Source organism: Etheostoma spectabile, chromosome 19 (assembly GCF_008692095.1).
Source record: "Etheostoma spectabile isolate EspeVRDwgs_2016 chromosome 19, UIUC_Espe_1.0, whole genome shotgun sequence".
Taxonomy (NCBI): Eukaryota; Metazoa; Chordata; class Actinopteri; order Perciformes; family Percidae; genus Etheostoma; species Etheostoma spectabile.
Genome location: NC_045751.1, coordinates 12,902,803 through 12,916,087, shown reverse-complemented (window position 1 = coordinate 12,916,087; position 13,285 = coordinate 12,902,803). Strand labels below are relative to the sequence as shown.

The following is a 13,285-nucleotide window of genomic DNA, read 5'->3' as shown; positions in this document are numbered from 1 at the left end:
ACACACACACACACACACACTTTTAACTGATGTATATGGCGGGACAGAAGAAGGGGTCTCCATTCTCTGTTTTCACACTGATGACACTTTGGTCAAATCCAGGCTCTTTGTGTGAGGCAAAGCATTCACACACACACACACAAGACAAAAGCAGAAACACACTTGTACCCAAAAAAAACAATTCACTTAAAATCCACATATCAAAACACACACACACACACACACACACACACACACAAATGTTTTTGCTGCCCCAGCTGCTCCTACAATGAAGGCCTTTTCTTTCAGAAACCATCTCTCTCTCTCTTCCCTTCTCTTGCCATTTAGCCCCTCCCTTTCCCATAATTAGTGGTCATCACTGCTGTTAAAGGAGAATAGTGGTCTTTAAGCACAACCTGTCTTTGCTTGACACCTTTATATTTTGCCGAGCATATAGCAATTGTCGCCTTTGTGCGCAGCGTCCTCCATTTACCGGACAGGCGCACAATGGGCCGCCTCACAGGGGTCCTTACCTGTGAAAAGGACCCCCAACTGTTCACACAATTCCCCCCCTTTACTCTCAATTCATGGTAAAAGACCCCCCCCCTGCGCTGAATGCCTCTTGTATGCTCTACTATTTGTCTGTTTTCATGTGTTTTGACAACACCAACCATTCACACCTCTCCTCTGTGATGCACGGTGGTATAATGACTGCTTCCAAACAGGAAACAATTTGGAGCTTTTTTTTTGTGTGTGTGTGTGTGTGTGTGTGTCTTTGTCTTTCTTTGTGTGTTTGTGTCTGTGTGTTTGTATGCATGAAATAACTGTGCTAATTGCTGTGTGAAAATTGCTCTGCTTCAGGTTGTGCTCCCAGTAAAAACACAGAAATGAAAACCACTTTTTCTCACACTTCCTGTTCTCTGATCCGCTCTCATAAAGCGTTCACACAACGATAAACCCAGTGCGATCAGAACTGAGATCATGTTTGTATTCTGCTAAAGACACAATTAAGATTAGACTACACGTGAAAGGTTTCAAGGGTGATTCTGATATTTATGGGAAATCAATATATTTAAAATGGGTCAGTTTCTGGCGACAAAACAAATAAATCCAATATAAAAAGTCTTTCTTAAAACCTCTTTTATTGGTCATGTTTTCCAGCACATGACTTTAGGTCTGCTTTTCATGACTTGACTGGTATTAACTACCTTGTACACGTGTTACCTTGTGGCAGAATGTCTTTCTTATGTTGTCTGCTGTGGCTCGATGTGCATGGGAGACCAAACTAGTTTCTCTTTGTGGATTAATAACTTTATCTGATCTAACTGATCAATACCCACATTTTTCTGTACATATACAATATTAAACTTCACACAAGCAAAATAACAGAAATGTATGTTTATAGCACTCTGAATATTTATTAGCTCTAAACCACAATTATCAACTGTAGCTGGCTTATTTATTTGTCACACCGTAGAAGAAAGGATCCAATTTTCTCTGTGAATCAAGGCAAAGCTTGACATTTTTCTTTTTTTTTCTTCTTCTTACAAGCCACTTATCATAATGTGGGAAAGATTACGCTTTGTCTCACAGCTAAATCGTCCCGTTTGCATTGTTACTGTTCTTCGATGAAGCCGATGAGTAATTCTAATTCATTGTTCAGTCAATCACCAGTTTGAAAACACTCTGAATCGTGACAACCTCCTGGGGGAGAAAATTAACAACCAGCCATTCAGATCTCACTTTATCCTTGCTCTAATTGTGGCTCATTGTCAATAATGGATTTCTTTTTTTTTTTTTTTTTCTATTTTCATAGAAGCAGATAATCATAAAGATGTGTTGAAGATGTCAAAAGGTGAATTTTGGTTTGTCTTGTCAGATATTGGTGCAGCAGAATGCGGCCCACATTGAGAGCGCGATACTGAAGCAGAGTTTAGAGACTGGCCTGCAGCTGCAGCAGGCGCTGGAGCAAATTTCCAACGTCAGCACGGCCCTGTGTAACATACAACACTATTACCAGAATCAGGTGTGGGGTGAGAGAGAGTCATGATACTAGAGCGAAGTTTGTCTGTTCATATTCTTCATCGTGTCCCCTTTTTCTTTCATCCCTGAGTTCAGTCGAACCCGGGTCCGAGCACTGTGGACGAGAGCGGCGTCCTCTCTGAGCTGCAAAACCTGAGAGGACAGCTGGAGAAGAGCGAGGAGGAGAGGAAGGCCTCGGAGACTCTGCTGGCTGAAGCCAACAGCACTGTCACGGAGCTCCAGGAGGAAGGTAGCTACTAGTGGGGAAAACACTTTTTTAACTAACAGACGTAATGGGTCAAATGCAATGGCTGAATGATATTAAAGCCTAATTGGAGGCATGAATAAAAAGGAGTGGCTGACGCTCGCCTACCCCACCTTAGCTTCATCACGCTGCACGGATCTGGATATCCTGACTCCCCACAGACCCCTCATCACAAGAGAATCAGAATCAGAAATACTTTATTAATCCCTGAAGGGAAATTCTGTGTCACAGTTGCAAGAAGTATATAAATATCAGAGAAGAAATACAAATAAAAGAAATATAAGGAGTGCGGATATGTGTAGTATTTACGTAGTTAAAGGAAAAGGAATTTTATGACACAGTAACAATAATAACGTGAGCATATCTATGCTTCAAAACATTCTTATTGTTATTTATGAATGACGACGCAGGCACTAGTTCCTACAAGCTGTGTATTTAAATGCATCCACGCTGATTCATCTTGTATTAACACTGTACTTTCCCTTGTCTCAGGTCTAAACAGACAGCTGGTGTCTTTCTCTCTGAATGAGCTCGTGTTTCATTTTAAATGTTCTTAAACCGATGCTGATTGAAATGTTTTGATATCTTCTTTTGTAGTGAAACAGTTGAGGGATGCACTGAGCCGGGAGGAGGAAAAAGACAAATCAGAGGAGAAAGCCGCTCCTGCTGCACCTCCACCGCCGCCTCCTCCCCCTCTTCCACCTCCCCCTGCTGTCACCAAGTAGGTTTCATTAGAGCCCGGCGATGGGGAGTCGCAGTGGACAATCTTAGTTTCACACGACTGTTTGAATACTGTTTCAGAGGCTTTTTACACCCTAGTGACTGCACGTTTTAGAAGTTATAAATTATAAAAACACCAGTTCCCCACGTATGACAATTTCACCCTAGTAATCTCTCTCTCTCTCTCTCTCTCTCTCTCTCTCTCTCTCTCTCTCTCTCTCTCTCTCTTGCTCTCTCTCTCTCTCTCTCTCTTGCTCTCTGTCCCAAGTTCACTTGATTTTCTGCGAAGCAGGAGAAAAGAAAGCGCAAGTAAAGCTGAATCAAACAGTGAGTCTCGCAACGTCACTGCGACAACGTCACATACAATTCAGGATAAATCTAAAATAATCTTGGATTTTTATGATATTTTCTTTCTGGTTTTCTCAAACACAAAACTTAATATTCTACTTGGAAATTTACCCTCAAAATGATCATTTGTATATGAATTAATTTCCCCGTGTTAGCTTGGATTCTTGAAGAAATCGCAGGCCTCCATGGGAAACAAAGAATGCAAAATCTGAGAAAATTCATGATGAATTGAAGTAATAGACGCAGCCCTCTATAACTTACCGCAAAACAGTTTTTTCCTTTTTTCTCATCTTTGTTCATGGTGAACAAAGATGGAGGCATTTGAGAAAAAGTAATTTTGCTTCTAGAATTGAAGGTAACAAGGGGTGAGTAATTGATACACTAATGACCATTTTTTGAGAGTGAAGTCTTTCTTCAATTTGAATACGTATTAGATGCAGTACATACCCCACAACATCGAGCTGTCAGTCCTAAAGGTTCAACTAGGTTATCCATCTCTATTCTTTAAGAAGCAGCACCCTTGTTGGACCTGAAGGCGAAAGCAGTGGATGAAATGATGGAGAGAATAAAGAAAGGCATCGTCCTGAGGCCTTTCAAGAGAATACAGGTGGGAAAATTGTATCCTCAAATACGTTTTGCATTTGTTTGTCTACCACTGAACGTAATGCGTGTTCACGTTTTAGACGTTTACATGACCAATCCGAAGTAATCAATAATAAACTGATAATTAACATCGGACTTCTCTGCTCACAGGAGGATGACAGCTCGTGGAAGGTCAGTAAAGCTCATAGTTCCTTTTTGTTTTTGTTATAAAAAAGTCGCGACAGCTCCAAAACATTTAAATCTTCTCGCAGGACCAAAGGAGTGAGAACAGAAAGTCAGCTATCGTGGAGTTGAAAGGAATGCTGGTAATTAAACTCACATTGGTGTCGTGAAGGCAAAACACTGGGTCTCAACCTTGAGTGATAAATTGCAACTCGAGCCACTCTGTTTTAAAACACCTTTGACCATTCTACACACCAGGACAACATGAAGCGACAGCACGTCCGCAGAGTGCCTTCCAGACGGGGCCGAACTGTTGGGGAAGCAGAGCTCCTGCAGGTGCTCCAGAGGAGGAGGAGAGCCATGGGGGAGAACAGGGAGCAAACACAGGGTACGCCGTCCTCTCACTCCTCTGTGTTGACAGGGATGATGCTTTATTTTTTGTCTCTCGTTAAATTGGTTTTTGGTTGCCGTATTGTCTAGTCTATTTTGTGTCCATATAAGGGATCTATTAAAGGTCCCATGGCATGAAAATTACACTTGATGAGGTTTTTTTAACATAGACCCTGTCTTTTATTTTCACTGTTTTATATTTTTAATGACGTTATGCTTTTTTTAAATTGCATTCATATTTACTGATGCTATTTATATATAGTATTATGCTACAGTGATGCACTGGCTTTTTAAAAGTCATGCAAGTACACTAATATCTTAAAAGGGAAAGATTAGGAATGAAGAGCAACCATCAGATCACTTCCAGGCTCAACATCTGAGCTGCACATAATGAGTATTTTTGCCTCTGCTATATCTATTCAGAACAAAGTGCTTTGTCATATCACTGTGGTCAGCTGCATTGTTCAGTTCTCATTGTCTGTACTTGTGCTTAACCTGAGGTCCTCTTTTGTTCAGACCCTCAGCCAGGTCCACAGTGTGTCCCAGCAGCAGGCGATGTTCCCTGGGCAGGCGAGAGCGGCAGCGCCCCTGTGCTCCGGAGGCTGAAACAGAATAGAGAGATGAGAGACTCTCGCATCAGAGCATCGGCACTGATCAACTGCCAAGAAAACTGAGAGCAGTTACAGGAAGTCCTATTGTCATTGCCGTTTTGCACGATGATGAGTTTGTTGAGTAAGCTGCACCTGCAATAAAAATAAATAAAGTCAAAAAGTGATTTCCTTAATGGTTTTTTTTTAACTTCAAAGGAACCAATTCTAAATTTTCATATGTATTGAATTAATACATGGATGCATTACCTTTGTGAACATTTACACAAAAATGTAAATGTTGATCTTGGTCTATACTGAAAAGTTAAAATAAAGACTTGTACCTCTGGATCAAATAAGATCAGTGGGTGGTGGGGCCAGTGGATGTGATGCATGCCTTTGGTGTGGGAGACTTGGGTTCAATTCCACTTTGATACATCAAACAATGTGTCCCTGCGCAACCTGTACATTCTTTGATAAACATAGCAATTGTAAATAACAGGTAATGTAAAACAATTCTTACACATTTGGTGATGTAGAAATGTTTTTTTTTCAAATGCCTTTTAACCCAGATCTACTTCAAATAGGCAGTACTAGTTGCATGTCAAAGGAAATGAAATTCATTCAGCCGTGTTTAATTGCCAACATCATTCTTTTTGGGTTACTGGGTTTCAGCTGATCTAAGTGCAAGTTACAGGATTGTCATGCTACAGAGAATGGATATAAAGTAGCCTGAGCCATAAAAACCTCTTTATTATATTTATACCATTACCCACTTCTCTCCTGAGGTGTCTGTCTTTTAAGTCTTGATCCAGCAGAAGGATGGAGGCTGCCATTTATTTCGGCACATTAAAGCTCTCACACCCAGAGCCCAGAGGTGTTGTTGAGATAAGAGCCTCAGGTGATCTGGGTGCTTCTTCCTGAAAGTATCTTTAAATGCAGAAGGTCGCCTTTTGTTTTCTCACCTCCACACTGATAGTCTATCTATGTGGGTGAATGCATGCATAAAGGAATACACTGCGCCTTCACATCACACTATCTTCCTTTGTTAAAAGCATCTGAAAAGATGAAGTTACTCTCACCTTTGACTCTGACACCATTTTAGTGTCTTCACACGGTTTCACATTATATATTTACTTTATTTAGCTCTTTTTACCAGAGGCGCTGTCTTTTCAGTCTCCAGCATACATTTTTTATTGTTTTGCTCCTCAGTCTCAAAAAAGGTGTTAGCTTTTGGGGGGCAGTAATGTATTCTGCCCCCTTAGTGTTACTGAATCAATACACTGTGTGTGTGTGTGTGTGTGTGTGTGTGTGAGAGAGAGAGCAGGAGATGGAGCTACACAGGTAATAAAAGTAAGAGGAGGTCCTGAAAATGATCTATATTTGACTTTACTGACAGATAAAGGATGTGTTTGCGAGAGACTAGTGATTATGAGTGAACTTTTGCATTAACAAGAGTACAACAGAACACTTCTGTATAGGTTGCTTCAAAATAAAATAAAAAAGCAGTTTTTTTTGTTATAGTTTTACTGCGAACCGTCACATATCAGCTGTGAATCAAGTACTGTCAATAATGTAAATAGTGTGTTTTAATCACACTGTAATTGGCCATTTCTTTTAGACAACCTTGTTTTTAAATAAACCACATGAATTTCTTATTAAAGTGTTTTGCAAACATTTTACAACTATACTGTACTTCAATCCAACTGTAAGGTAGTTTTAATTGAGTATTTTAATTTTCTCTTACTTGCCTATTGTACGTTTTAATTATCTATTTGCATAGCTTTCCTTTGCATATTCATATACATTTAAAAAAATCTTATGAATAATCTCTGATGTATTAAAGTGAATAAAGAGAATAAGGTGGTGAAATTCACACGCTCACTGCCAGGTCAAACGTCCGTTGTTATTTTGGTGAAAGTAACTCAAAAGTAATGCAAAAGTAGTGTAACGCATTACAAGTTAGAGACAGTAATATTGTAATACAACTAACTACTCAAAAATGACAATACCAAGTGATCTATAATATATTACATTTTGGAAGTAACTTGCCCAACAGGCTACTGTTCATTATTAGGCTTAATAATCTGCTGACAATTGTGAAAAAATGTCAATCCCATTTTCTTAAAGTCCAATGTGATGTCTTCAAATGTCTCGTTTTGTCAGTCCAAAACCCAAAGATAGTCAGTTTAATATATGAAACACATTTTGCATCAAAATTAATGATAAAACGATTATCAAAATAGTTGGGAATTATTTTTCCCATCTGTCAAGAATTTACTTATTATGCACAATTCTGTTTTTTGTTTAACATATTTGGATTTAGTAATCCAAACTTTAGTTACAGTTTATTTTAGTGTTTGGTTTTCTGGGCTTCCATACTAAAAAAAACACAAAACAGTGCATTTTATTTGAATCTTAATTTTGGGGGTGGCTGTGAGTCAGGAGCCTAGACTGGTAATGTTTACAATCTGTGGTCAGGAGGTAGCCCACTTCATCCACCAATCATAAGGTTGCAAGTGCAACCCTCCCGTCCACAAAACATGTGGGCAATGTTTTTTGGATTGGGCAAATTTGACGAACAAATTAATTGTTGCTAATGTTTTGCTTCGGATAAATACAGCCATGTACCATTTATTTCTCAGGAACCAAAGCATTTGAGTTAGCCGTCAGACTACTGCACTTCTTCTCCAACCACAGATGGCGCTACAACCAAAACAAACATGTCCCTCCTTCAGACAGGGCCCTTCTTCTCTCTATCCTCGGCCTGGACTGAAAACACACTGGGGCAGGAACTTTGGCCAGTGCTCCAGCGCCAGTTAGCAGTCAGCTAGCTGTTTTCTGTGTTATTTTCATATATTTGTGTGTTTTTTCATATGCAGAGAGATGTGGTTTATTTATTTACTCAGCTGGCTGTCGTTAGTCATCCAGATATCCTTCGTCACTCTAGCAATAGGTAAGTGCATGCTGAGAAATCCCTGCAAGTGCTGGCTAATGTTCGCTTGCTAATGCTAGCGAACCAAGACAGCAGGAAAAGTTGCACCAAAAATGCTAACGGCACGTGTTTTTAGAATGCATACCATTAAGTAAAAGTACAATGATGTATTATGGTCACGTTGTAATATGGTAAAATTATTTTGGGACATGGGGAAGCACTTCTACTGGATGTAAGTTAATGTTTGCTGATGGTTAGCTAGCATTTTGCGTTTCTCTCGTCAGCCCTCTCGCGTTTATCGATTCAAACTAGCTAATCAATCAGTTGATTCCACAGCCTATGACGTAAGCGTCTGGCATGCGGTAATGAGGAAGATGAAGCAGCATCCAGCAGCAGTCTTTAGGGGAAAGAATAAGCTAATGTGCTAGTCGGTATTGCATCAACTCTAACTAGCATTAGCATCGTTGTTTACATTAAATCTAGCAGGTTAGCAACTGGGCAAGCTGGCTACCTGACATACAGTCCGCGTGCCTGTCACATGCAATGCCAACAAGATATTGAGTTTGCTCCAAAACTTGCATATGAAGCGTGAAGTGAATAGTTTGTGTGTCTGTCCACGTTGCCAGTGATTTACCTTGCCACGTAACAACTGCACCTGTCAGGTGTGGCTGCTGACTGTCAAACTCTGTTAGTATAGAGTCACACGCCCTCGTGCCTGGCAGCTCTTTTTGTGTTGCTGTTTGCTCTGCATTAGCAAAAGGCTGGATTAGGAAAAGTGATTTCCATGTTTCCACGAATCACATTAGATTTAATGATGGTACCACTTTAAGGTAGCTTTTATTTATTAATCAACAGACTTACTATGCAATATTGGTCAATTCAAATGAATTAATAAAAACAACTTCTGGTTTTGCCAGGCTGGGAAAATCCTATTGACTGATGTTTTTTTTTCTGCTCCAGCATGACATTTATGGCACATTTAGCTTCTTAGAAAGTGAGATACTCTTGAGCATTTATTCAGTGGAATCATTACTACATAATTACGGAATAGAAAGCGTCAACAAACGCCAAAAAGATTTCTCACATCTTGTCAACAAATAAATGGCTTATAACTGATCTGTGAAGTACTTGGAAATGATTTATTGATTAAGACATAAGATACATTTATAATCCATTTGTAAATAATGCCTTGAAGTGGTACAGACGTGATTCATTACCAATGACCTTTGTCGCCACTCATAAGCTGCTTTGTAACAACAGGCAGCAGGTCACAGTGTGATACTGTAACCGAAACTACAGGAAAGAGCATGTGTAACCCGTGAGTGCATGCCTTCACCCCTACTCTCTTACATTAGTATCCCCATGCAGTATCTTCCCCCCTCTTATCAACTAATACAATTAAGGATAGTATAGGCATCTCATGCTTCATCAGATACAGAGTTTGTTTACTTTTCCTTATTCAATATTGCTTCATTTGAATCCTAACTGTTATATTATGCAGGGGCGTCGGACTGGGAGAGAAAAAGGGGACTGAGTACCCAGGGCCCTTGTGTGAGGAGGGCCCAAAAAAGATGCTAGAATGAATAGCTGTGAATGCGGGGAAGGGCCCGTAGAAAATGCCTTTCTACAGGACCCAGAATTTTGTGCTACGTGTTGTTATGTTATTATGTACCATATTTCATTTAGACTTATCTTATCTGTCTGATCCTCTGGTAAATCCAGCAAGCAGTGATGGTTTAGAAAACGTCTTGTTCATATTCTATTTATTATTTTGAGTTGTCCAATGCTGGGAGGATGAACAAAGTCTATGGCGAGTGTCTGAAAGACAAATATGGTGTTCAAAAGAGCAAGGCGATTTGCTTTCGCTATTCTTTGCTCTCTTTTTCTTTTGACCTGATATCTTTTGGAAAGTGCAGATTGCCATCGAGTGATGAAGCTCTCGGACTCTCATACAGTCTTTTTTGCCGCGTTTGGCCTTCATTCAACATGGGCTCACAACGGTCATGTTGTGCTTTTATTATCTCACTTGACTGAACTGATATTATTTGTCTTTCTTGCTTTGCCTTGGATGTTCACTAGAGAAGGTATTAAAAAAGGTTGGCCTTGAATCTCAGGTCAGAAGTACACTCTTCTTCATTCAGTTAATCTTTGATGCAGATTTTTATTTAAAGTCTCTTAATTACAAATCGGTAACATTTAACATTTAGACGCTTTTGAGAACTACCAATAGATTTGTAGAAACGTGTGGTTATATTACTCGAGGAAAGATAGTGAACGATCGTTTGTCAAGTGTCAGTTTGGTGTGTGATACCAAAACTCAGGTATTGTATCATAACCAGTTAAACAAAAATACCAAAACCATACCAAGCATTACTGTTGACTGTCGTGTGGATAACACTTTCCAGGTAATAATCATAACAAAGCAATGTAAAGCAAATTCTGAAGTTGTCTCTATTGAAATTAACAAATCCCCTTTTATTGTTGACCAGTGTTTGTACATTTTCATTAGTAGTTTTAACCTGTTTTTTTTATTGATTTCCAGCACTGATGTTTGAAACACATCACCTTGGACTTTGAAAAACTGGGATGGACTTTTTCACATTTTTCTGGCATTTTTAAGACCAAACGATCGATTAATCTAGAAAAATAAGAAATAAGTTGATAATAAAAAAGAATTGTTAGTTGCAGCCCTACATCACCTTATCTTTATCTTCACCCAGCTGCTGGCCTCTACTACTTGGCGGAACTAATAGAAGAATACACAGTAGCCACCAGTCGAATAATAAAGTACATGATAATGGTGAGTGAGCGGCCATAGAGTGATGTCATCTTCTTCGTGCATTTTCTTTCAACAACATACTCTAGTAAAATATGTAGTTAACAACACCTGTGTTCTGCTTCACTGACTGTGTGAATGTGTCCAGTTCTCGACAGGTATGCTGGCAGGTCTCTATCTTTTTGAAGGCTTCCCAGTGTTGATGGTGGGAGTCGGCCTCTTCACCAACCTGGTGTACTTCGGTCTCCTGCAGACTTTCCCCTACATACTGCTGAGCTCCCCAAACTTCATCCTCTCCTGTGGTAAGTATACCTGCTTTCTGACCGGAGGGATTTTTGCAGATCCTAGAACATAACGTTCCTAGAACTCTAGAAATTTATTTATTTTCTTGTGTTCCAACTGGACCAATTTGGGGACTATTAAGTTCCTTATACAGTTCCTGTAACTCTTTCAGCTCCTACTTCAAGGATAAGTCTTTTCCATTTCCTGCATAGTGGTGGTTAGATGGCTGTGTTATAATGTTATTATAACAAGAGGTCAGTTCCTAAGGCCATTTGGCCAGTGTGAATGCTTGGGGGGGGTGTAGTTAGTAGAACTGTTTGGAAGTGGACTGTTCCTATTCCTGTTCCTTGGTCAGAAAGAGGCTAAAGACACAATGTTTGTTAGTGACATGTACATCCAATACATTCTCACTCCCATCGTGTAAAATACGGACGCTTGGTCAGGTGCCTTTTGGCGTTGTTATAGAAGCTAAAAGTTTCCTTTTTATCTAAATGCGCTCTACCTAAACGCGCTTGGTCGGGACTTTAGGTGTCATTTTTGATGCAGTTTGGTTAAGGAAAAGATTATGGGTGGTCTTATAAAAGGTACGTTTCTGTGACATGCGGGACAAAAACGGGACAGTTGGGTTTGGGAAAAGAAGAACGGGACAAGAATGGGACAGTAATGTTTAGGAAAAAAGAAAGCGACATTTGGTTTAGGACACGCGAGACACAAAGTCCGGTCTCCGGGTGAAAGTCCTGCGTCGGACTACTCACTTCCGTTGTCGCTCTTAATACTACGTCTTCTTCAAGCGCTGCGTAGCTGCTGCTCCTGGTGCGTTTTAACACACGCTAAAGGGTGCTTTTTGCGTCATATCTGACGCTGACAGCCACTGCCCAAGCGTCCGTATTTTACAAGTTCGGAGTGAGAAGGGGGCTGGTACATCAATGTCTTCCTTTATCTTGTCCTGTTTTACGACATTGTTTCTTTTGCTTTGTCTTCACTCTCCAGTGTTGGTGGTGGTGAACCATTATATGGCCTTCCAGTACTTCGCACAAGAGTATTATCCATTCTCAGAGGTAATTTCATCTCAGATTTATGAAACCATGTACTGTCTTTGATAAAGTGCTTCTTCTTCTTTTTTTTTTAAGAATTGAGGAAAGATTTTCTGCCGTTAGAATTTCTCCTATACTTATCTTATAATCTTCCATTTGGCACCAAGGTGCTGGCTTACTTCACCATCTGCTTGTGGGTGATCCCCTTCGCCTTCTTTGTGTCACTGTCGGCGGGGGAAAATGTGCTTCCGTCCACCATGCAACAAGGAGGTAAACTTATTTTGTCTCTTCAGCTATGTTGTTATTGATTGGTGCATTGGTAGCAGTCGAGGGTTCAGTGTGTTGTTATTGGATTATCTTTATATTGACAAGTTCTTTGAGAAATCAAGGAGATCTCTTGTGCTTATTAAAAACCCATCTTCAAAGCCTATTTTATAATGTCAAAAGTACATTATAATTTAGGAAAAGCCATGTCCATCTTTTACAAGAACATGTCAAGTTCAGCCCATGGACTAATACTAGCCTCTAATCTGATATTAGCCCGGCTTTCTGAAACTTGTTATCTCAGGGTTGTGGGTTTGAGCCCCACATCCTGTGCATTTCTCTTTTTTCATATGACTCTTTATTCCGTGGTTGAGGGTTCAAGCCCCACATTGGGCATATTGCTTTTTTTTTTCTCTCAATGTTGCTGTGGGTATCAGTATAATTTTATTTAATCTTTATATATATCACATTACTGCCAGCCTTTCCTTATTTGGATACTTTTTTTAGATGCATTTGTGACCTTCCAGGTGTCTGTACATTTCTTTAGTATAAAAACAACAGTATACAACAGTATAAGTTGCCCTTCTTCTCTTTTAGATGATGTGGTGTCTAATTACTTCACCAAAGGCAAGAGGGGGAAGAGGTCTGGGATCCTCCTCGTGTTCTCTTTCCTCAAGGAGGCAGTGCTGCCCAGCCGACAGAAAATGTACTGAGGAGCTCAAACCCGGGGGTCAGGGGGTGTGTGAGAGAGTGTATGTGTTGAAGATTAAGGGTAAGCAGGAAAAAAACTTTGGAAATTTGTTTCTGGATGGGACTAAAATGAAACAGTGAACCAAGGTGGGAGAGCACACAAAGAGGACGGACCAATGGACAGAACAGAGCTTCCTGCTGGATGAGCCTACGGGCTTACACAGGCCG

General features: G+C 40.0%; 2 protein-coding genes across 2 annotated transcripts in view; both read left to right on the top strand.

Moving 5' to 3' along the window:
• The window catches only part of shtn2 (shootin 2), a gene marked incomplete at its 5' end in the record, with an annotated part of 9,485 nt that extends 4,234 nt beyond the window's left edge, over window positions 1-5,251 (top strand). The window contains 9 exon segments of the mRNA XM_032544151.1: window positions 1,859-2,005; window positions 2,098-2,251; window positions 2,864-2,987; window positions 3,255-3,313; window positions 3,844-3,941; window positions 4,088-4,108; window positions 4,189-4,242; window positions 4,358-4,487; window positions 5,006-5,251. Coding sequence (XP_032400042.1) covers window positions 1,859-2,005; window positions 2,098-2,251; window positions 2,864-2,987; window positions 3,255-3,313; window positions 3,844-3,941; window positions 4,088-4,108; window positions 4,189-4,242; window positions 4,358-4,487; window positions 5,006-5,163 — 945 coding nt within the window. The 3' untranslated portion in view covers window positions 5,164-5,251.
• Window positions 5,252-7,764: 2,513 nt separating this feature from the next.
• The window catches only part of tex261 (testis expressed 261), a 6,556-nt gene continuing 1,035 nt past the window's right edge, over window positions 7,765-13,285 (top strand). The window contains exons 1-6 of the mRNA XM_032544081.1: window positions 7,765-8,032; window positions 10,732-10,811; window positions 10,936-11,089; window positions 12,060-12,127; window positions 12,271-12,373; window positions 12,965-13,285. The exon at window positions 12,965-13,285 is cut by the window's right edge and continues 1,035 nt beyond it. Of these exons, the coding sequence (XP_032399972.1) occupies window positions 7,963-8,032; window positions 10,732-10,811; window positions 10,936-11,089; window positions 12,060-12,127; window positions 12,271-12,373; window positions 12,965-13,080 (591 nt within the window). The 5' untranslated portion in view covers window positions 7,765-7,962 and the 3' untranslated portion in view covers window positions 13,081-13,285. The remainder of the gene's footprint in view (window positions 8,033-10,731; window positions 10,812-10,935; window positions 11,090-12,059; window positions 12,128-12,270; window positions 12,374-12,964) is intronic.